Below are 23,490 nucleotides of genomic sequence, written 5' to 3'. Positions count from 1 at the left end.
ATATCAAATATTTAACACCACAATTAACGTGGATAATAAAGATATAATATATCAAATATTTAACACCACAATTAACGTGGATAATAAAGATATAATATATCAAATATTTAACACCACAATTAACGTGGATAATAAAGATATAATACATCAAATTGTCACTTAAAGCTTAATCACATGTGACACGATCTATCGCCATATATTTATAAGTTACTTTAGTAATCAATTTAACAAATATGGCAGTTTAGAACAAAAAGTTAAAAATCGTGATTTTTATGGGTTTTGTCAAATTCGACCTAAACTGAGAATCCATCCTTCATATCATCGACCCGTGACCAGACTGTTAGATATAGTCTAAAGCAATTACAGAAAAACTACCGTTGATTTTTTAATAAGTGTACTATCGTCTCTGGTTGCCCAAGACATATGATCATTATATTTATGACAGGGGAAGTCGAAACCATCCAACGTTTATTTCATTATAACCTTTATACTGTGATTTCCACGAGTGAAGTTTCCAATACCAAACAATTACTATTGATTTTATCTTAATTTGTCTCTATTTGAATCTGAGTTAGTATCAGGGATACATGGAAACAAGAAAACCCTTTTATTATCTCGTATAAGGATAAATTATAATTATATAATATTCATAATTATATTTATTTTCTTTGATGGTCAGGTTCTCTTTGTGTATCATATTTGTTGTAGCCTGCCGACAAACGCACCTATGCCCAGATAATAAAACCCGTAGATGGGTTATCAATAAAATAAACATGTTGCTTCCAAGTTCAGTAAATGCAAATACTCTCAATTTAAAATTTGAATGATAAAGAAATTTTAGATGTCATGACATGAACGCCATTTATTAAATGAACGAGATAAGTGTTTACGGACTTGATCAATCAAAAGCAAAAATAATAACATAGTACAAGGTTATATAACTTAAAGTTACAATTTCATATTTTCTAAGAAAGTCAAAACTTAATTATTTCTATGTCTTTTGCTCAATAGGTTGTCAACTCACTATTTTACGATCATAGATGTCATTCTCACACTTAAAACTCATTTACACCGGAAATAATTAATAACACAATTACCTCTCAATTACCTCCCTTGTTTTCCATTCTCCACCATGGAGTAGCTTTTTTCAAACGTTTGAATTTGAAGAGGAAAATGATATTTTTGCCAATTTCTCAACTGCCAATAGTGAATTATAGGATTAATAGGATTATTCTTTAACAAGGTAGGACTGTTTATAGAAACCATCTATTTTAAGGCTTTATTTTAATAAATTTTAAAAATATAACTTAAAACTATGAAATTTCAACTTTAAGTTTAATATAAATTATCTCAGTAGAAACAGAACTCGTGCCTGCAACTTCTTTAATTGGCAAAAAATAGACAAAAAGTTCAGTTGTTATCTCGTTCATACTATTAACATATATAAATAAAGAACCAACATGACCTCCATCAATTTAGAACAGAGAAGACGTGCACGTAAATGAATTTAACAGCTAATACAAGAGGATATTGGTGCAAACTATCTTATAATATTACAAATGAGTTAAATTTGATAGTTTTTCCACCATTGTTTAATTTGGTAATTCAATCATCTAATATATATTAAGAGGTTTCAAATACACAAGGTTTTTAAAGTGGTGGCAAAAAATAGTACAATAAATAGAAACCCCTTTAGATATTACTGGTTAAAGAAGTTATTCGTAACCACAGTGTTTAGTGTTAGGGTAACTTTTTTTATTGGGACACTATGTATAATAAACAAGGGTTAGGGTTATGTTCAATAATGCCGTCTTCAGGGCTTAACATATGCCTCTGATAAAGGTTATCCAAAGTTCTAAACTTTAATACTTTCATGCAAATCTAAATTTAATACCGTTGAAAATAGACGAAATGTTGTTTAAATATAAGTCTTAAAGCCTAAATAGAACGAATCTGTGTGGGAGTAGGGGTTGTCTGAACCTGAATGACCCCTTATCCATCGGGTATGGAAATAACTGTTATAAGAGATAAATAAACAGAATAAAGATGGCCCTGCATCGAGAGAGTTGGTGTCCCAGCCACTGTTAATTTTCTCATATGAAAGCCATAAACTGTGGCACATGAAATATTAACCAGATTTTGTTTCTAAATAATAAGAACAGGCTTCAAAACGTTCACAAATAGTCATTACAGGAAATTACGCCACCAAATCTGACAAGTATATATGGAATGTGTTCTTTAAGGATGATTTCAATCTTTGAAGAGTAGTTTTGTTGAAAGACCCGAACTTGATTCCATTCTAGCTAGAGGAACCCAAGTCAAGTTTTGACATGCAGGACTTGCTTCGATGGTTTGCAAACACATTGTAATTGAATAACAAGTAATTGAAGTATTGACCCGTTGCTGATTACGCAACGAATTGGTCTGATATTTTCTCTTCGACTACTCCCTTGAAATGTTAACAAGTTCACCCAAATCACTGTGGTATTGTCATCATGTTTATTGGAGAATACGCTTTAACTTATAAACATGTTGCCCCAAACCACTTTTATGTGAAAAGGATGGACATGGAATACTTATGAGATCTGGATAGGAAAACATTGCATCATTAGCCGGCGTTGAGATTAGAGTTAAGTTGGCGCCTTTGGGAATAGAAAGTACTTTTTTATGTCTTGATCAGTTGGTGAAATCATGTTAAGGACATAAATAATCAAAGTCTAAACAAGATGTCAGTCTATATTTTAACATAGCTGGTTTAATGGAAGAGTTTTAAGGTGGATGTCTAGACCTTATTGTTGTATATATATATCAAACGGTAATACCCATGGCTGATCCTTATTGAGCGCTCAACCTATGTAAAAAAAGGCGATCGTCTTGTAATTTCCTTGCTTTAATACGACCCTGTAGCGGATTTCTCTACACGGTGTTATCCAACACTTCCGTTCATCTTTCATTTAAAATACCCGTCGATCGTTAACTTTGTCATCTGAACGCAGCTAAAACAATTGAAGACCCCCCTCCCCCGTCAACTCCATAAATGTCTTCTAGAAAGGTTTATTGGTGAAGCTGACACTCTGAATGGATCAGATTAGCATTGATAGGTTCATTTAACTTAGGACATGCGCATCTCATCATCCGATGACGAAATAGTCGATTGAAAGTATATACCTGTTCGTAATCAACTACAGCAGTGAATCCTGCATGTCCGTGTGAATGCTACACTCGCAGGGCTTAAAACGTTGGGGGTTGGATGGCCGAATGGTTAGCACGTGCGCGCTGTATCATAAAGCCTGTCATTGAGTCAACTGGCGTGGTTTCGAATCCCCGGTTGTACGTGACAAGGAGTAGGGTCGCCTGTCCAACCTCGTGGGTTTTCTCCGGGTCCTCCGGTTTCCTCCCACTGATAAAGACCCCTACGCACAAGCGAATTATTGAAATAAAATTAAACCATATGGTAGTCCCGAAATGACCTAGTTTGTGTCGAGTGGACGTTAAACCCCATCTCTCTCTCTTAAAACGTTGGTTTTTATATGACCTTCTAAATGACCCTTTCAAACCAAGTAACGTCATCGCCTACCCCAACTTGGTGTCTGCATATAACTATATACCACCAACTTTCGCCAGAACGTACAACGTTACAAGAGAATGTGCGAAATTTATATTTGATATGGCAATTTGTAAGAAAACAGGAGGTATAATATAGATTATTTCTTTTATCTGCTTCCATCAGATCTTTACTTCAACGCAGGGTTATTCACCGTAAACTGTACTTATATTATCAATATAATTTCACTTGTAAGTTTTAAAACACGATCTCCTATATTTGTAAATGGTTTAAGCAAGATACAAAGCAGCAATGAATACATAAGAAGAATTTGCATTTGAAATGACAATTTTTATGAAAATTATGCCGTTGTAAAAGTTGTAAGCTATGTGAATTTGGCGATTGGGAAGGAGCATCACATTTTAGAGCAAAGTAAGGACCTAACAATGCTTAAAAATAACTGGAGTAATTGTTTAGACAGGAAAAAATGGAACTTAGGAACAATAGTTTTGGGAGGGAAATGATGGAACTTCATTGTTCGGGTTTATTTCATGTTATTTTCGCTTCCTGGTATTCAGATTGTTTTGAGTATTTGATGAACATTTAGGCGCGACTATGTTATGATACCCAAGGTTATATATATATATACCCAAAACTAACTTAGCAAAACGAAAACTGTCTATAAAGGTCAGAACAATTAAATTTACTGAAACCCCACATAAGTATTTTTGAAGAGATTATAACAGTTGGAAGCTTTTATTGATACAACGTGACAAATTGCCCCAACATACGGTTTAAGTCTGAGATTTTACTTCTAGAATTTACTTGAAAACATTTCATTTGGAATGGCTACAGTTAACTAGCATTACATTTAATACAGATTACAGCAAGTCTGGCATCCGCAAAATTTTGGCCATTAATTCAAGACACCAGCCGCTCTTCTATTGTCATTGATGAATTGAAAGATCACAGAAGAGGGAGTAATTATCGCAGGATTCCGTCCAGTTACAGACAGCCCCTCCAAAGTTTTTTCTCATAACATAATCTATCGCTTATGAAAGCGGTAATGAGAATTTTGAAGTGATGGTCGACGTGGAGTTAGGGTTATTTAAGACGGTTGTTTTCAATGATAACTGCTGTAGGACGGGTCATTGTGAGACAAATTGATTAGATAATTCAAAAGATCTATTTTATTCTGACCATTAAGCCGTCAAAATCAACTGCTATCTAGTTGCGGAATCACGACGGACGAAGCGGTGTGTGAACAGGACACAAAGTAAGACTTACAACGTCTCGTACCGTCCCTATAAATCTATAGCCTGGTTATTGGCCGTACCTTTACAATCAATACAATCGCATCATAGGTCTTAATACTTTATATTCAACATCGTGTCATTGGGGCTAACTCTTTTAGTCGATGTTGCAGACTTTCATTTCATGTTCCTAGCGCACCGATCAAATTATGTGTGTAATGTGTTAGGCTGTATAAAATAAGAAAAGTCAGTCGAGTTGAAGTAGTTAGTTTGTAAGAGGGTGTCGTACGCTTCACTGTTTTCCAGCTTGAGGAAAAGTATAACTTGATATAGAGGGGGAGGCGAATTCATCAACTTTCTTCCCTCAGCCACTTCTAAATATGTTGGCGCGTGACTAGAATTGATTCAGTTTACAATGTTTGCCGGATAATTCCTGGGTTGTAAAATATTTCAACTTGCTTCTCAATATCCAATTCTTCATCGACTAGTTGATTATACCCACACTATAATCAAATAGAGCGATAGTCACACCAGATTCTCCAACTGAAGCTATCTCAAGTATGGGCGGATCGGCTCCGGCCACGACTCACAGAAATGGCAAAGTTGTCGGGTGGCAAGTACAGTGCCGTGTATTCGTTATCTATGGATTCGTACCCTGAATTGACGGATGGGTGCTTGACCCACGAGGACGATCATGAAGGAACTTCAGGCAAGGAATCACCAGTGTCTCTTCCCCAACAAGTTGGGTGGTTAGATGATGGGGAGTTTGATAGACCCCGACTAAAAGGACATAATGATAGTCGTGTGAAATGTATGTGTTGTATTATATGGATATTGTTTTTATCTACAACTGGATTGGCAACTTTGTTAGGTTTAGTTTATACAGGTGTCGTGCACTTTACCTCATATCGTAATGCAACAGCAAGTAGAATCACAACAGCTCATTCTATTTATCCTAATGGTACAGATATTTACAGCTCAGATAGAAAATTACAGGTAAATCTACTTTTTAAAATATTTGTTAAACAGGATATAAAAGTTATTATCTCAAAGTGTTCAGTACATGTATTCCCAAAGTAGTTCCTTAACTGCAAGGCTGTCTTTTCGGTAAATGAAGTGCATGGGCACAATAAAAAAAAGGGCATACTGTTTACTTCTTCCAAAGATACGAGGAACTTATCCCCCTAAAGTAGCCAGTTTCTTACGTTCATCAGATTATTGAATACGGACAGTCAATATTATTCTAAGTTTATAGGATTTGGGATTTCTAAATTACTAAATTTATTTAAATACCTAATAAAGTTTAATTTTTAGGCAATTTTGATTATGTATATCGTTTTCTGTGTTTTTCTTCATTTCAAGGGTGAATAGTTTTTTTTTAACAAAATGAAATTTCAGTTAGAACTTTGAACTGTTTTTAATATTGTATTGCTAATAATTTCTGGTAATTCAATCTAAGATGTAATCATTATCAATGTTTTTTTTACGTTTGTTCAAATTGTTTTAGTATAAAATTAGAAGACAGTTCACGTTTTCCTCTAATAGAAATAAGACAAGTTTCTAAAAAAAGTAACGACATTGCGATGTCGCTGAAGATAATCGAGATGAAAAAAACAACAAGTTCAATTAAACTCATCAAATAAATCAGTAGTAAATGACTTATTCGACAAACTCAGTTCCAGAAATAGATAGAATGAAAATTGCATAAAAAATATGGCCTTTGCTAATATGATCCTTCTAGCTTTTATCAGTTTATAACGTGTTTAGTATTTAATACAATAAATGGCCTATACGAATGATGAATGCTGTAATTAAATTTTTCCAAATTTCTCTTTTTACAGTATCAAATAATTGTTGCTAGATATGGTTTGTGACTATTCGAGGAATGGGCTTATCAACTTTGTAGAAATAGAAATCACATTTTAAAACCCGAAACTTGTTAGCACAAGAATTAAATGCAACAGATCTTTTTATATTTCTTTCATTACAAATCTGATTATTCTGTGTGCTCTCACTGCCTCTACCATATGAGCTGTGGGTCTCAATTTCTTCCGTATTCTAATATTTGAAAAGGAAACACGGGTATATAAGGTTACCTCTTCGAGCTAAGCGATCGTGCAAATTTACCCAGAAAATGAGAAAGAAAATCACAAGAGGAAACATAGTCTATGGATACACAACTTGCATATTATGGGACTTGGACATAAATATAATTCTTAATAAATTAAGATCCTCCCAATTATATTTTTCGAGTACAAGCGAAATTGCGATTTATAATTCATTTGGTATAGATAATAAGTAGATTAATTTGTTACTAGTAATAACTATAAGTCAGATAGGCGTGAAATCATGAAATAAACCTATATCTTATTTTTCCTCTGGTACCATTTACCTTGATAATAGCTCTTTATGATTTCACCTGGTGCTCTTATAAGGTACACTTTAAACTAATATAGCACATACAATATAGACATCAGGTCGATAGACATCATGACGCGTATATTGGTAATTCTAATATATCATCTGTTTTTCTATGGAAACCTGACAATTCAACAATATTACCACAAATGGCTGTCTTCAGGCGAGTCAAAGAAGGCTTTATCTTCTGTGTTATCCATGACAATATGATGATGTCCTGTTAAGTACAGAGTGGACACAAGGGTAATTAGTCTTCATTAATAGTTAAATGGTTTTACACAATATAACACATTTCCAATCCATTAGCATCTTTATAAATTAAATTAGCTGTTTAGTCTTAATTTGTGCAGCTGATAATTACTCAGTTCACTAATAGTATATTTTCCCGACATGGATCCGTTTTCACAAAGAAACTTACGCACCATACAAATCCACTTAGCTTACTTTTGTGCGTAGTCTACTATAAGTCTTCGTTCTAGATTACATTTTTCAAAATCCTTTCCACATGATAAATTTATCATGAATAACACATTGTACGGGTGTTATCCAATTATTATGTCATTGGTAGATGAGTTCGAGAACGATGCCCTTCTCCCGATCTCTGTCCCCACAAAGCCCTTTTTAAACCAAATGTAATACAAGGTTCTTTTGTTAGCTATCAGTAGTGACGAGTATCATTCACGAGATTGGGCATGCCTGCATTTTTCAAAATACCTGATACTGCTCACTTGCGAAAATCGCATAAGTAACTGATAGCCTTATAAAATCATGGTCCATGAGCAAGTTGGCTACCGCTAGTGGCAGATGTCGTCCTCGCTACAGGGTATGCTTACTTTTTTTTTTGAAAAGCTGATAGCATTTTTCATTTGACGAGCGCACAGAACTAACGGATTTTGTTATACTTTTGTATTAATGCACCTGTGAAAGTTTACGTAAGAATTTCGATATGTCTAACAGTATGTGCGCCAACATTTTGTATTTGACCATTATATACACTTGTCATTTTTATCTTGTTATTCGATTTAATTTTGGCACTGTAAAGGACTTGATCATTATGTTTGAATTTTCTGTGTTGTTCTGCGTTATTGATGGGCAGTTAGTTGTGCAGCGTGTATTAGAAACTAATAGATAGTAACCCGTGTGTTCTTTAGTAAAGGGCCGCACTGGCTCAGAGTGTATGGCGCTGGTTCGCTAATCAGCGACTACCCGGTTAGATCCCGGTATCAATGGCGCAGGACGGAGGCCCTGGCAAGGAACATAATCTAGTCGTTCGTATGGGACGAAAAAGTGGAGGTCGCGTGCACGTAAAATAATCCTTGACAATTGGAATTCAATTGCGGTCCGGGCAAAATAACTCCATGGTGTATGCCCATTTTCATTAGTAATATTCTAAAAGGTCTCTGCTATTACTGTGAGGAAAATATGTTTATATACATCTGTATATCGTGTTTTACAAAACTGAACGCGAGGAATACTTATATATTTTCTTACTTATATTAGCAGTAACAGAATGTGTTTTTAAACATCGATGACGTCATGAAAGAGTTAACCGTTCTATTTGCTAAGCACTGGTCGCTTGACAAGCTGTCAATAAATGTCAGTAGGAGATAATTGATGAATTAGCATTTGATCATTTTACGCTGAGTATCATTATCTAATATTGATACATTTCTAACAACATTAGCTACACTAAACTATAGCTTATTGAACCACTACGATCCATTAATACCTATATTGTGTTTTAAAGTAAACAAAAATGCCAACGCTATAGAGAGAGGCTAAGTGCTCTTTGGGGATTCTTTGCCAACATGAAATTTATTGGATTAATCTAAGTAAGAACTCGCCGAGTAATAACGATGAACTTTCCGAAAACTTAATATATCTAGGAGGTTAATTTAGGTTCTCCAGGGGAATTAGACCAGGAATTGTAGCAACTGGTCTGCTAGTCTTTTGCTTCCTAAAAAATAAAAGTCGCATTTCACTGCATTTACAGCATAGTGTGGAACATGTTCTATTTAGAGCACACGAAGAACTGTTACTGTCTGAACTTTCTTAACTTTTAAACGCATTTCTTCGATTATGAACATACTACTTAACTTTGGTTATTATAAACTTAGCTGGTTGTGTGAAATCACCCCCCCCCCCCGTTAAATAAAATCTATTGTACAATTAAATGTACAATTATTGTACAAAAAAGTTATCTCTTGAAAAAATTGACGTATTTACTTGTATTTTCGACTCGGTGCAAAACAGCATGGATTTCGTAACGTGTTGGACGAACCCAGTGAAGCTGTTGCGGCGGTGGTTTAACTTTAACAGAGATTTTGACAAGCAAATGTTACAACCAAAACACAGCACAATCATTTCGACACCTTGGGTTCGGGCAACGAAAAATTTCAAATGAAAATTACAAGTTTTCGAGTGTATCATTCTTTCAATCCAATAATAACCGTTTCAATAAGACCTATAAGCCTATTGGTGGGTTTATAATGCTAAAAAAACATGCAAGACCTCGTAAGAAGCGCGCACTATCTTTAATTTATTGTAAATACTTTTTAAATTACACCATAACCCCATAACCCCATAATTGTAAATATGTTAACCATAAACTATAACCATAAACTGAATAAGCTATAATAAATTCACAAGATTTAAAGTGGAGTCCTAAGTAAACGTAACCAGAGACAATACTAGACGATCACAAGGTTATTTCCTGTAATGGGTTACTTGATATTGAAAGATTATCATGTTTTAAAATATATCCAAAGTTATAAATGTCAAGTTATTGTTAAAGAAAATGAAACAAAAAAAAAGTTATTTCCTCAATAGTCTTCCTTGTCGTTTTTAAACAGATTATCAATCACTGTCTTAACCATCGTTTCTCCCCCAATGAAAATTTTGAAAATTGAGAACAGCAAACCCATTTTCCAAGCATTTCAGACCAAAGCAGAAGAAGGCAAATTTTTGATTTCCTAATACAATTAGATAACAGAATGACCTAAGAGTACTATCTATAGATGAATCTGAGAATTCTCTTCAGTGTCAAAAAGAAATGATGAATTATACGGTTCTCGGTATAATGAGGTCAAACTCATCAAGTTCTTTTCTTGTAGTACACTTCTTTTTTTTGTGTTGTTTGTCAGTCATTTTTTTCCTATCTTTTCTTTCTCACGCCCTGTGTCCTGTCCTCTCCTTCCTTCTTTCTTTTCTTTCCTCTCCCTCTCCTTTCTTTCTCTTTTCTTTTTTTTTCTTTTTACTTTAAAGGCTTAGGCCCCCTTTTTTGTTATGAGCTTAGGCCCACCTGTCACGGACAGGTGGATAGGTGGGCTCAGTCCAGCACTGCATGTTATATATCATATTAAAGATATTTTTTGTAAATAAAACTTAAACCACACCATAACCCCATAAATGTAAATACCCTGTACATATACGTTAAATCTATCATGTTATGTATCATATTAAAGATATTTATTGTAAATAATACTTAAATCACACCATAACCCCAAAATTGTAAATTCATGGGTAAAAATTAAGGCACTTAAAACGCATTGTGCCGCATTTGTGTTCAAAAGAAAATTCATTTTCTTTAACAATAACTTGACATTTATAACTTTGGATATATTTTAAAACATGATAATCTTTCAATATCAAGTAACCCATTACAGGAGATAACCTTGTGATCGTCTAGTATTGTCTCTGGTTACGTTTACTTAGGACTCCACTTTAAATCTTGTGAATTTATTCCTAGCTTATTCAGTTTATGGTTATAGGTTATGGTTACCACAGTTCGTTTCTACATTTTTATGCCAAGCACTGGATACATAGGTTACAAGCATAGATTATAATAAAGTTATTCTTTCAATCTCACTCCCATCCAAACACGCCACAGTGAGTCTGCTGATAGAAATTGCTACATCTTTTTCCTAAAGAATCTGCCGTGTCTGAAATGACGCGTGTGTGTGAAAAAGCTTTATTTAACGTCCGCTTCCACAGAGGTGATATCGCAGACAAATGAAGCGCATAGATCTAGCGTTTTATATGCCTAGACCTCTGAAATCAAGTATGGGATTGGTCACTCATGCCCACTGACGTCACGAATTAGCCAAATATGGAATGGACATGCCCCATACCTTGCATACCAACATGGAATATTACCTGATTTGGTCACACATTCCATTACTATTAGTACATTGACCATGTAGATGGCATATGACAAATGTGTTTATTAACCTATAGTTCAATTCGTATATCAAATATATTATCACTGATTTCCGTTGTTTCGCGGGATGTCTATGAATCTGTAAACAATAATTAGTCAAGGCCATAATATTATTATACTTATGTGTTGTTTCGCACACATCTCGCCATCAATATTACTACAACAGTTCAATGAAGGTTAATAGAAGTATGGACGACATATCTCATTAATTAGATGTGAAACTGGTCACTTGCACGTAATCTCTGGTATTTAAAATGAGTTATTTCTCATTAAAATTCTGCAAAAACTAGTGGAATGAAATGATAACGTCATAAAACTATGTTAAATATAGTCTAAAAGTGGACTGTAATGGCACTAAAATACAATAACTGTAACTAAAGGAATTAAGTTTATAGGTAGTAAATTTGTCACTTGTAGTTAATAACACGTGAATATTAATTGATATATTGAATCAATAGTGACATTATATAATGCATTAACTGATTCTACTAAACTATCCGTCGATTACCACCGCCTCCAGCTACAGACGATGTAAGATTTAAGATAACTGCCTAATACCCTTCATTACTTTAAATCAATTTTATGTATCAGCAATTTCTTCAACGCCTTGTTCAATACGATAGTTAGTCAGTCATTCTTCATTTGAGATAGGAACACTGATAAACTTTAACATACACCTAATTTATAACGTCTGATTATATTTATTAATTTCTTTCTGCTTTATATAATGAGAATTTGATTGACTTTCGCCTACATTAAAACTGGTCGTTACGAATGGCTGATACGAGCATTATATGCCGCCTCTACCAGATATGAATAGAAGAACTATGTCGATCTGAGGTGTAATGGTGACTTTGACTTTTCATGTCTACTTTTTTTTATATCCATCTCGTGACTTTCATTGAAATTCGTCTAAGACGGTCTCTTATTGACTTATTAAATTCCACATTTTTTATAGGCTTTTTTTCTGATCCATGTAGTAGTCAACAACAGAGGTGACAGAAAAGACATAAAAATCCACACAACCGTGATATATTTTGTTCTGATGTTGTCAACACGTTATCCACAAAGCTTCTGAATTGCATTTATTCTCAACTAAACCCGTCCGACATCACTGAATACTAACCAAGGAAGAACATTGCATAATCCATAGGGAAATTCTCGTTAAAACCCATTAATATCGACAGAATAAGAACATCGAATATAATGATACATCGCACACACCCCCAAGGCTTAATAATTCAAAGCAGTTTAGCTGTTTAAAATACCAATGATTTACAGTCTGCATTTTATGGCTTTTAGAATGTATCACTAGTTTAAATTTATTATCCCTTGCTGAACCACTTTTGAAAATATTTTTCCTTTGTTCAGTTTTTCTTTTTTTTCATATTTAAATAAATACCAAATTTGTGAAAGAGCCACTGGAGAGCAAGTGATGCTAAAAATACACGTCTATTGCAGTACAAACGTATTTGTGAATATATCGTAAGATAGTTTGAAACTGTTACTCAAGCGAAGCTGTTACTTTTAAAAAACAGACCGCCGTACATGCAGTCTGGCAGTATGACCAGATACCGCCTGTTGCCTGACCACTAGTTTATTTGACCAGACTGGAAAGTGACATTCGAACCTTGACGAAGCCCACTCATGAAGTAAATCCCTTACGAAAGGTTTGGTCTTATTAACCTTAACGAAGTTACCAGAGCATTTTGTCCCCAGACAGTATTCAAACATCGATTGTCGAAAAAAAAAAGAATTGACCCGATACCGCCAGTCACCTGAGCACTCGTTTATCCGACCAGAGAGGAAAGTGTCAAACGAACGACGGACTTACGAACCTAAACGAAGCTTCCGAAAATTTGAAAAATTGACTGCCGGAAATGCAGCCTGACAGTATTTCAGGCACAGATCATCGAAATAAATAGAGTTTACCAGATACCGACTGTCGTCAAATCACTAGTTTATCCGACCAGAGAGGAAAGTGTCAAACGAACGGAGTGAGTAAATCAAAGTGAATGAATATTTTCGCAACGATATTTTGAGAAATAGACTGCCAGAAATGCAGCTTGGCAGTATTTCAGACACTGGTCGTCGAGCCGACAGAGTGAGTAAATCAAAGTGAATGAATATTCTCGCCGCGTTGATCCTACACCTCAAAACTTTGAGGATCGTAAAAAGCACTTCTTAAGTGGTTCAAGTGTTATTGTTTATCCTAGTTTTACAACAGGATGGGTTCGCTAAGAAATCACTCAGACTCTACATCATGCAAGTTTATGACCGAGTGGGAATGTGGGATTTAATCACCGTAGAAGGTATTGATTATCGAAACATATCACAAATATTTTTTTTAAAACTATTGGGGGTGGGGGCTGACCAGATTTATGTGAGCGCCCCCCCCCCCACTTTGGTGAACGCTCTGTGCTAATAAACTTAACATGGGTGGGTGCAGCGTGTCCTTATCATTACAGACGTTGTATTTTCGGTCTGGAATACAAATTACTTTTATGTCGAATATATAACCTATTTATGTAATAAAATATATTTGATGATGTTGGCGACTAGCAATTATGTTATTATACACAAGCTATCAATGTTTATATTTAGAATTCCTTCACATTTATTTTTCTATTATTATTTGTTTTAGATTATTTGTTTTATTTGAACAAAAATGCTTTATCCATGCTGATTTTAAATCAGTTCTTCGTTAGTACTAAGCGAACTAACAATCAAATTGATCGAATAATCTGTAAAATCTATGACATCAATAAACGATTCCACATTTGGTCATCTTTGACCCAATCTATAATATGTCTTATTTTCATTATACAATGATAGTTTGATTTGTACCCACAACTTGACATACTGTCAAATAATGTCATATTCTAATACTGAATGTAATTGTTGCTTCTATGAATATCATTGGCTTCACATTTGGCCAGCTGAAGGCTTCGTGTTTATTTTCATTTGACAGAGATGAAGTTGGTTTGGGATGAGATGCCGGGGGACCTCGCTCTCGATAAAATATCAATCAGCGCATTCTGGCAAGTTCACATTCTAATAAATTGAAACGTTAGTAAAACCCCATGCCAGCCAAACAAAGTAATTTACCCGTGTCAACTGCATATAATAGATAACAAAAGCTGTATATTATTTTGACATATGTTGTAGAAGATACGTAGATGTAGACTAAGGGTATCAACAAGTTAGTAGATGTTTCTAACCCTTTGAGAGACTTTTTTTATGGCCCAAGACGTCTATTGTGACGTAAAGTCTAATGTGTTTTCGTTCGCTTTCGCAATTTCAATCAACTGATCATTTCAACCCAATTTTCGCTCGAATCCTCAGATGATTCGGGGTTAATTTTTCTTGTCTGTGTCCACAGCTATAAATATACCATTTGTTTTCCTGTTAAGATTTCTTATTTAAAGCTTTCAGATTTAACTGTCTACCTATACCCGTATATATTTTCATTCGACTGAACGATTATAAAGTATTAAAATTGTCAATTATTGTTTGCATGCTGTTTGATTTTTCCACGTCCACAATTTTGTTTAAACGTCTGTCCGTCGTTGGCCTATCATATTTGTTCGGATTTCACGAACTCCAGGTTAGGAAACTGTGAACTAATTAATATTCCAAATATTTAAGAGATATATTTGTGTAAATCGTGGGTGTCTTATTCAATATTGGAATACCTAGGTATGATGAATCTATAATTCTTCTGACATTCAATCACCTTTCCCGTGAATCAGTTTTAAACAAATGTGGCTACTTTCTCTGAGTACCGCATAAATTTAAGCTTGACACATTATCAAAGTAATATTACTACTAGTATAGCCTACAGCTTGATAGCCATTACTCTTGATGATCGAGGTATGAAAGCTCACTAAGTCGTGCTAATTAAATGCAAGATCTGTAGAAAAAAAGATGAATCTGTATCAAAGTATTGACTGAAGTGACCTGATGCTAATATCTGTTGACATTATGATCATCTGGCCATCCGCACAATTTACAAGTTTCCGATTAATCCGTCTTCTAGCTAATTAACTGGTATTTTCTGCTTCGTCTCCGGTTTCGGCCAAGTTCTAAGTGATTCAGCGAACATGCAATAGGATTTTTTTCTTTGGTCTAGTAAGATCAGTTACAATTCAATAGAAATTAATCAATAATTACTAGAATTTCACATGTTTAAGATGCCGTAACCTCGTAATAGTTACTTGTCATTTTTTATGATCTGTTCATGAATAAGGTCTGTGAATCATAAAGATATTAATTAAAGTATAGATACACGACTGATCAAGCGTGAATAAAGGCATACATTAGTATTAAAGAATCCCATTAATCATATTTCCTCCTATGCAAAAATGTTTTTTCCAATTTCTTATCCGTTAACCTACACTTTCTATAATGGGGAAGTCGCATACGTAATTGAAGGCTTATAGCCATGCAGAAGTTTGACTAAGAAGTTATCTCTCAAAAAAGTTAAATTTTTAATTTCTCTGTATTAAAATATGTATAAGGCCCGTTAAATCCTAAACACGTATAATGACATTTAAAATAATACGTATATAATTAGTCTTGAAGCTACTCTAACATTTCAGTAATTGCGGCAACAATTCTTCTCGGCATCTGCAGTTCAAGTAGATTCAAACTATTCTTATTTAAAACATTTATCTTCTTTTCTATTGAAGGTATGTAAAACTCCAGAATGTATAGAAACAGCGGCCAGTATATTAGGTCGTATGGTACCAAACGCTGATCCCTGCCAGGTAAGTCTTTATACGTCTACATGTCTATCTTTTTACTATTAAACATGAATATGTGTCGATAAAAATTAGGAATGGTTCAAGGTTACAAGACTTTGCACGTCCTAAAGATAATTAATAGTAATCCCCCAAATCTTGTTCTAGTGTCGCCATGGATGATTGTTCGATTTCCCTAACTGTTGATTTGATTTCCGATAAACCCTTAATACGACTACCCACAAACAATACCAATGGTGATATATTTTCCCAAATCAAATGTTAGGAAAAACCACCATTCATCGCCGCCTGAGAATAGGTTTTGAGATAAACTATTTACCCTTGATTCGACCCTTGTGTTTTTATTAGCTTGCGTCGTAAAGGGCAAGTATCTGTAGCGCCAATGCAGATAAGCGCCCCCGGACAAACCTACCCTTTTCAGTAAACCTGGTACAATTTTCGATTATGGAAATTATCGCATATTTATTTTTACCTCATACCCGTCACTGAGTATTTGGATGATTTGTAAGAATCGATTTTGCTTCACTTTGTTTTATCTACATAATAAGAAAGTAGTTGATGTTAGAATTTTTTCGATTAATCGCACCGGCCATGTGTTAGTTATCAGTTAATATGGAATTGATCTACCTTCAAATTAACATTCATAACCTTTATGTATTATGTACCACGTAGTTCATTTATTTATGCACTTCATTTTGATCAACCCCAAATGTACTATCGAACAAAAGTACAAATATAAAATAATTGTAAACGTATTTGGAGTTCTCCGTTCGTCAGACTTGATTAGGCCTATTTTTGCATAGTAATTGGTATTTCAGTTTAAATAATAGCCGAATCAAGAAATCTCTTGTCTGGGTGGTGATTCATGAAATTTCTACCATTAAGTCTAGAATCTTGACAGACAAAAATTCAAACATTTGTTCAGTCTGATATTAAGAACATATTAAAGAATTGACCAAATGAGATTCCAACCAATTTTAAGATTTCATTATTTCTTTTTGGTTTGGAACTAACTCTAAATTAAGAAAATGCTACACAACGAGGCGACGGCGATGATGCGTCTGAAAACTTGTATCGATGGAGTATAACCAATCAACATCTAACTTTGGCATCTGTCTGTCTATATACCGGATAGCACTCTTCAAATATATACACCCATAAACAGAGCACGGTTCCTTCAATTCTCAATCTCCTACATCCTTAACTGAGAAAAAAATATTAATTTTTCAACGGCAGCAAACTGTCTAATGAAATCATGTCTCGCGCCATTTCTTTCCCGGTCTGCTGTAAATTGTGTGATGTATTGGTGTCATTATTGAACACAAGGCATCTGCATTACTATTATTACATCTTACTGCTAAATACAGCCATGATATACGTATTCGTATGTAAATATTACATTGTCCCTTTTCTATAGCTAACATGGACGTGCAATATATCATTACATAATGTTAATATTGACCGTGCAGTGAGGCTTGAAGACTCACTTTAGCTTGTAACGACGTATTTGATATCGCTGTATTGACTTGTAAGATCGTAAAACCTGATTAAATGTTCATGTATGTTCTCAAGATGGCGCCTGGAACACACATTACCATTGTAGATAACCATATTTAACTAATATAATATTCTCTATTTTATCATCATAGTACACACGCACGCCTTGTTTGCTATTCCTCCAGTTTTTCGAACCTACCCATCGAGATACTGCTTTCTACATTTTCTCTTGCATTCAGTCATCTTTTTCCCATGAATATAAAATCCGCTCAGCGACGATTTGTATTCCGATGTTTTAACGTTCTAATATTTTATCGCCAACGTCAGAAATTATAATTTAACCGTCGTTGCTTGGATGATTTATAAAAGATGGATATCTGAAATACCAATTTGTACTTAGCACCTTTAGGTTAAGGATGGTGGGTGATACAACAATTGTTTTCAGGTTTATTGATTTCACGGAATACGGTAAAAAAAAAATTATTATTGCCCTAAGCTATGGAGAGAATATACGGTCCTGGTTGAGGCATAAGTTAAACAAACTACAGCGTATTCTGAGGAAACAGGTACACTGCTAATTTAAGCGAATTGATCCTATATAGTATTGGATTACCTTTTCTTTAATTACTATATACTTCCACACAAAGTATGTAATAGCTTTATTCACTGTTAAAATTTGTCACAAACGTCCTTTATAGAACCACCATGTCTAAATTCTGCGTAACCGTGGTTCTCAAAACAACTGATTAGCTTCTACCATGTCGCTTTGACTTCAGAATCTAAATTTAGTAAAAGGTGTCGTGACTTTGGGAGGATATGCTTAGTCTCTGTACAATAAAGATACCACTTCTTATTTATTTGGGAAGTTCAAGCGGCTAGCGATTTATGTTTGTTCTAGTGACGTCACATATTGGCCATTGAACGTTACCTCAGAAAATAAAACACATGTTGGAAAGTATCCAGTCATAATAGCATAAATTTGACCATTGTTCTTCAAATTCTTTCAACAGCATGAACAATTTCACTTTAATCGATCTTTCCGTTTAATTCTGATAATTCTAAGTCAAAGCTGGTGTCAAGACAATTAACAGGCTTATAGAGGAAGCATAGGGGATTCCATTCTCAGAAGGAATTAGTGAAAATAAATAAATTACGTTTATACACTACAACAATATGTCGAAAATCTGGTTAGAAGAAAACCACAAGGGAATTATTCCAGATGAAATGAATTTAAACGGATTGTCACTTTGATTAAGGGATTAGCAGTTAAAATTATCATCTTGGAAATATTAATTATCAGTAATAGAATCAACTAGAATGACCATCTTCTTGCCATATATCATATTGATTTATAGCAGCCATTCTTTCCTTCTCCATATATCTCATTCTGACCAAAAGAAAGTTTATTGTATGTCTTCCTCTGTATATCAACCTAAATCTAATTTACAATACCCCCAGGAACGACATTTAATTCAGAACGCCGTATATAAAGTATATCAGAAGTTTTTATCACTTCATGTACTGTGATATGAGGCCATATAAACAGCATAAACTGGAAGTCAGAATTCTTGCAACTCAATTGTGCCATTCTCTGAAACAACAGATTCATCCGATAACAATATCTTAATCGATGCAACACGGACAGTGTATTTTTACAGTTTGGCTGAAATACGTTGATCGAAATGTTAACTATAATTTGAGGTGTTAAACATCTTCTCTGAACATTCATGGACTTTGTAGTTACTGAATCAATTTCGCAAATCGCTATTTTATTGTTTCGCAATACCATTTTCGTCAAGGAACTGTAACGCTACATAATACGAATCCTGTTTTTGTTTAAGAATTTTATCGGTTGGCAGAAAGGTATAGTTAAAATATCAAGTTATCTAATGTGCTGGGTACTCGTCTACGAAAAAAGTTAGTTCTACATGTTAATTAAAGAACTGTCGTTTTTGTCCTATTGAGCATCTTAAAATAATGTAGACGCGTGTTTGTTTTTTATTTCTCATCAGTAATAACTCTAGCAAAACATTATATGACTGAGACGTTCGCTATTAATTATTGTTGCAGATTCAGAACCTACCGTTCGATAATTTAGTCATTATCAGCTTATACGTTGAAAAATAGTGGGAACAAAAACGTAAAAAAGTGTGAAGGGTTTTATAGTATTACGCTATAAGCGATAGATATTCCAAATGTCGAATTCATATTAGGAAGTAAAAACTTCAACAGAAGGCGTATACCGTTACTTTCCGGATCTCTCATTTTTTTTAAAGCATGATATTACTAGTTTTTATACGCCCACATTGAAATGTGGACGTATATTGCCGTCGCCCCGCCCGTCCGTCCTCGCCAAAAGTTATCATCAGATTGTTTTAAAATTGATAGAGAGAGAGGGGGAGACAAAGACAGAGAGAGAGAGAGAAAAATGGGGTTTAACGTCGTCTCGACACAAACTAGGTCATTTCGGGACTAACATTTGGTTTAAATTTAATTAAATAATTCGCTTGCGCGTAGGGGTCTTTAGCAGTGGGAGGACCCGGAGAAAACCCACGAGGTTGGACAGGCGACCTACTCCTTGTCATGTACAACCGGGGATTCGAAACCACGCCAGTTGACTCAATGACTTATGATACAGCGCGCACGTGCTAACCATTCGGGCATCCAACCCCCCTAAAAATGATAGTGAAGCCTATTTAATTTCAATAATTTCTGTTAATTGCTTCTAGATTTATGGCCCTTGTTTCACTTTGTTGCACCTTGTGAACGCTCTAACATCAAAGGTTATCTGCCGATCTGTATGAAATTTATATGCGTCATTTAAATTAGTAAAATGAAGAATCCTATTGAATTTCAGCAATTTCCGTGTATAACGTCTAGAGTTATGGCCCTTGTTACACTTTGTTGAACCTTGTTGAACATTGTGAAAGCTCTAACGCCAAAAGTTATCATGAAATTTAAATGCATCATTTAGATTAGTAAAGTTCAGCAATTTACATTAATTACGTCTAGAGTTATGGATCTCGTTTCACTTTGTTCAACCTTGTTAATGCTCGATTGATGAAAGTGATTAACCGTTCTGTATGAAATTTATATTCATTATTTAAATCTTTGTCAAGCGACAAAGATTATAATCTTATCTGTAAGAGATGTTCTTGTAAATGCCCCTAATTACCCACAAAAGAATAAATATGCGACAACCCTTGTCGACCCCGGACGATTTAGCTGCTGTGGGCGTATGTTTCGTTGCCCGGCAACCTATCTTTAAAGTATAATAGAACTCTTTATCAGTGGACTTTTTACCCCCGGATGACTTTCGTTTTTACTCATCAATTATTTAATTTCCATACCTAGTCAGTAAATGCTAACAAACGTTAATTAGTTGCCATACAGATCATCGGCATAGTATCATTCTTCTATACAAAGAAGCACATTTCCGGATAGCTAAAAGTCAAACTTGGTAGCTTCCTCTCAAGTGAGGTCGTCCATTCACGCGAAATCCACAACTGATTGCTTCATCAATTAAGGGCTCTTCATTCGTCAATTTGACATATTAAGGTATACTTGACTGCTGAAGGTATAGAACATTTGCCAAATAACACAATTATAAAGGACAGAAGGTCTGTCGTTACAAGCACAGACGAGGAAAGTCGGCCCGCTTGATTAGTTTCTGAAGAAAGAGATTTACCGTTATCTTTCCATATCAGATTAGCTGACCCTTAAAGTTTCGTAAACGAGACTGACCAAAATAATTTGCTGCATACAAAAGGCGACTGATTGAAAGGTGAAAGAAATCGTGGCTAGCCTGATCAATGCTGGTTGATTATCGGTTCTTCTCTTTACCTTGTTAGATTTGTTTCCCGCTTAATTAACGACTAAATACATTATCACACGAGATCTTGACACGACAACCTGGCTTATTCAATAACCCAGAGCTCGCTCTTCTCTTGCGTTGAGAAAATATGTCTTACGCATAGCCAGAACGACAACCATTAAATCCGATGCGTCAAAGCCAGTCGTAATGGAATGGTAATCTCGGTAAATGTGTTTTTCTTCTCGTAAATAACCGGGATTAATGCGACGACAACCCAGACGATCAGAGATTCCTATTTTCAACAGTCGATTGGGTCATAGACGAGGTTTAAGAACCATACAATAATTCTTGTGGATTATGAGATTAACTATATAAAATACCCACAATGGATAGGGGAACGACATCATAAAAACTCCGAACCACGGAATGCAACATGAGCTTGTTATCCATTCAAGACATCATAAACGCCATCATGGTTATGGTAATATTTGAAGCGACCAGACTGTATTCATCATTGGTCTGTTCACTTAATCATTTTCTTTGTTATATAAAATACAGGCTTATTTTAGGCGTCAATTTACGGGGTTATTCACTTTTACTTCAGCTATGGGAACAGAAATAATTGGCGAACGACAGAGCATGTTGGCGTTTGATCAACTAGCCTGATACGAGGCGATATAAATGTAAATGTAATTGTATGATGGGTGTTCGGAGGGTTCATTAGAGTGTATCATAATCTTATAACTTAATTTACTTTGACATTTAAAATTTTGGTCTTAGCGTGGGAGATCATTGCTATTTTTCAAAGCCGTTTCTCAATTAAAGGGGCTTATCAAACTGTATGATGGGATGAAACGCGGAAATCCATATGTGTACATTTTGCACGTGTCCCGAGCATTGCACATGATCGTAAAATAACTGAATTCAACATCTGTGTAGTTCCAAAACACAGGCACTTGAAGGGATTAAAATAAACTTCTTACTACTGCTTGACTATGTATTATAGATAGTCAAGCAGTAGTAAGAAGTTTATTTTAATCCCTTCAAGTGTCTGTGTTCCAAAACGACCAAAGTCTAAATTGTGTTAACAAGAGGTCGAAGCCTCAATGCGACCCTGTTTCTTATAATTAGACTTAATGAAAGTCTGGACACAAAAGGCATCTTTAGATAATAGTATAAACCAGTAAAACAAAACATGTAGATATAGATACCAATTGATGTGCGTTGTTCGTGGATAAAATTTAAATATCCAACAATCTTACAGAAAAATAATGTGGCGGTATTGAAAGAACGGAAAGAACTGTTATATTTGTTTACGTCTGACGGGAACGCAGCTGTATATTTGTGTCATACTAGAATACAGCCATTGTACAATCTCTATTGTCCCCAAAAACTTTAAATGTCAACTTTTAAATGTACTAACGCGTTTCTAAAATGAAATTTCTGCAAAACGTATACAATATTTAAAGGTCACTTGAAAGTATTTGGAAGCCAGACTTTTAATGTGATAAGTTCAATTTCGTAGAAGAGCATTGTTAACACTTTTAAAACTATTACCTACAGAGACCTTTATTTTATATTTGATTTAAAAATTATAACTTTTACAAATAAGATCATGCCTCAGGGCAGACTATTTTCGTCACATCCGCACACAATTCTTCTTCATGCACGGTGGGGTTTTCATATAGACATTAAGGAAGAACTCGTGTCAAGGCTCGAGGAATAACATCTTTCGCCCCTGCCATTAATTTGTAAGCGAATAGATTTCTTTTCTTTTTATTAATATCAATAATGAACGATGCAGTAGAATAAAGCATCGCTAGGCCTTAATTGTTTGTGTACGACCACATATAAGTATTTTTGACATAGCAAAATTCACTATCTTAAACCGTTTATACCCATGTATGCATTTGTATATTTGCACTATTATGGATGGAAGGTGGTTTGGATGGCCGAATGGTTAACGCATGCGCGTTGGACTA

General features: G+C 34.7%; 1 protein-coding gene across 1 annotated transcript in view; it reads left to right on the top strand.

Annotated features, from left to right (window-relative positions):
• The first annotated feature begins 5,047 nt into the window (after positions 1-5,047).
• Positions 5,048-23,490, top strand: part of LOC126810426 (endothelin-converting enzyme 1) — a 48,344-nt gene continuing 29,901 nt past the window's right edge. The window contains exons 1-2 of the mRNA XM_050535485.2: positions 5,048-5,793; positions 16,126-16,203. Of these exons, the coding sequence (XP_050391442.1) occupies positions 5,392-5,793; positions 16,126-16,203 (480 nt within the window). The 5' untranslated portion in view covers positions 5,048-5,391. The remainder of the gene's footprint in view (positions 5,794-16,125; positions 16,204-23,490) is intronic.

Source organism: Patella vulgata, chromosome 2, assembly GCF_932274485.2.
Source record: "Patella vulgata chromosome 2, xgPatVulg1.2, whole genome shotgun sequence".
Taxonomy (NCBI): domain Eukaryota; kingdom Metazoa; phylum Mollusca; class Gastropoda; family Patellidae; genus Patella; species Patella vulgata.
The sequence above is the reverse complement of the archived record's forward strand: the minus strand, read 5'-3'. Positions and strand labels throughout refer to the sequence as shown.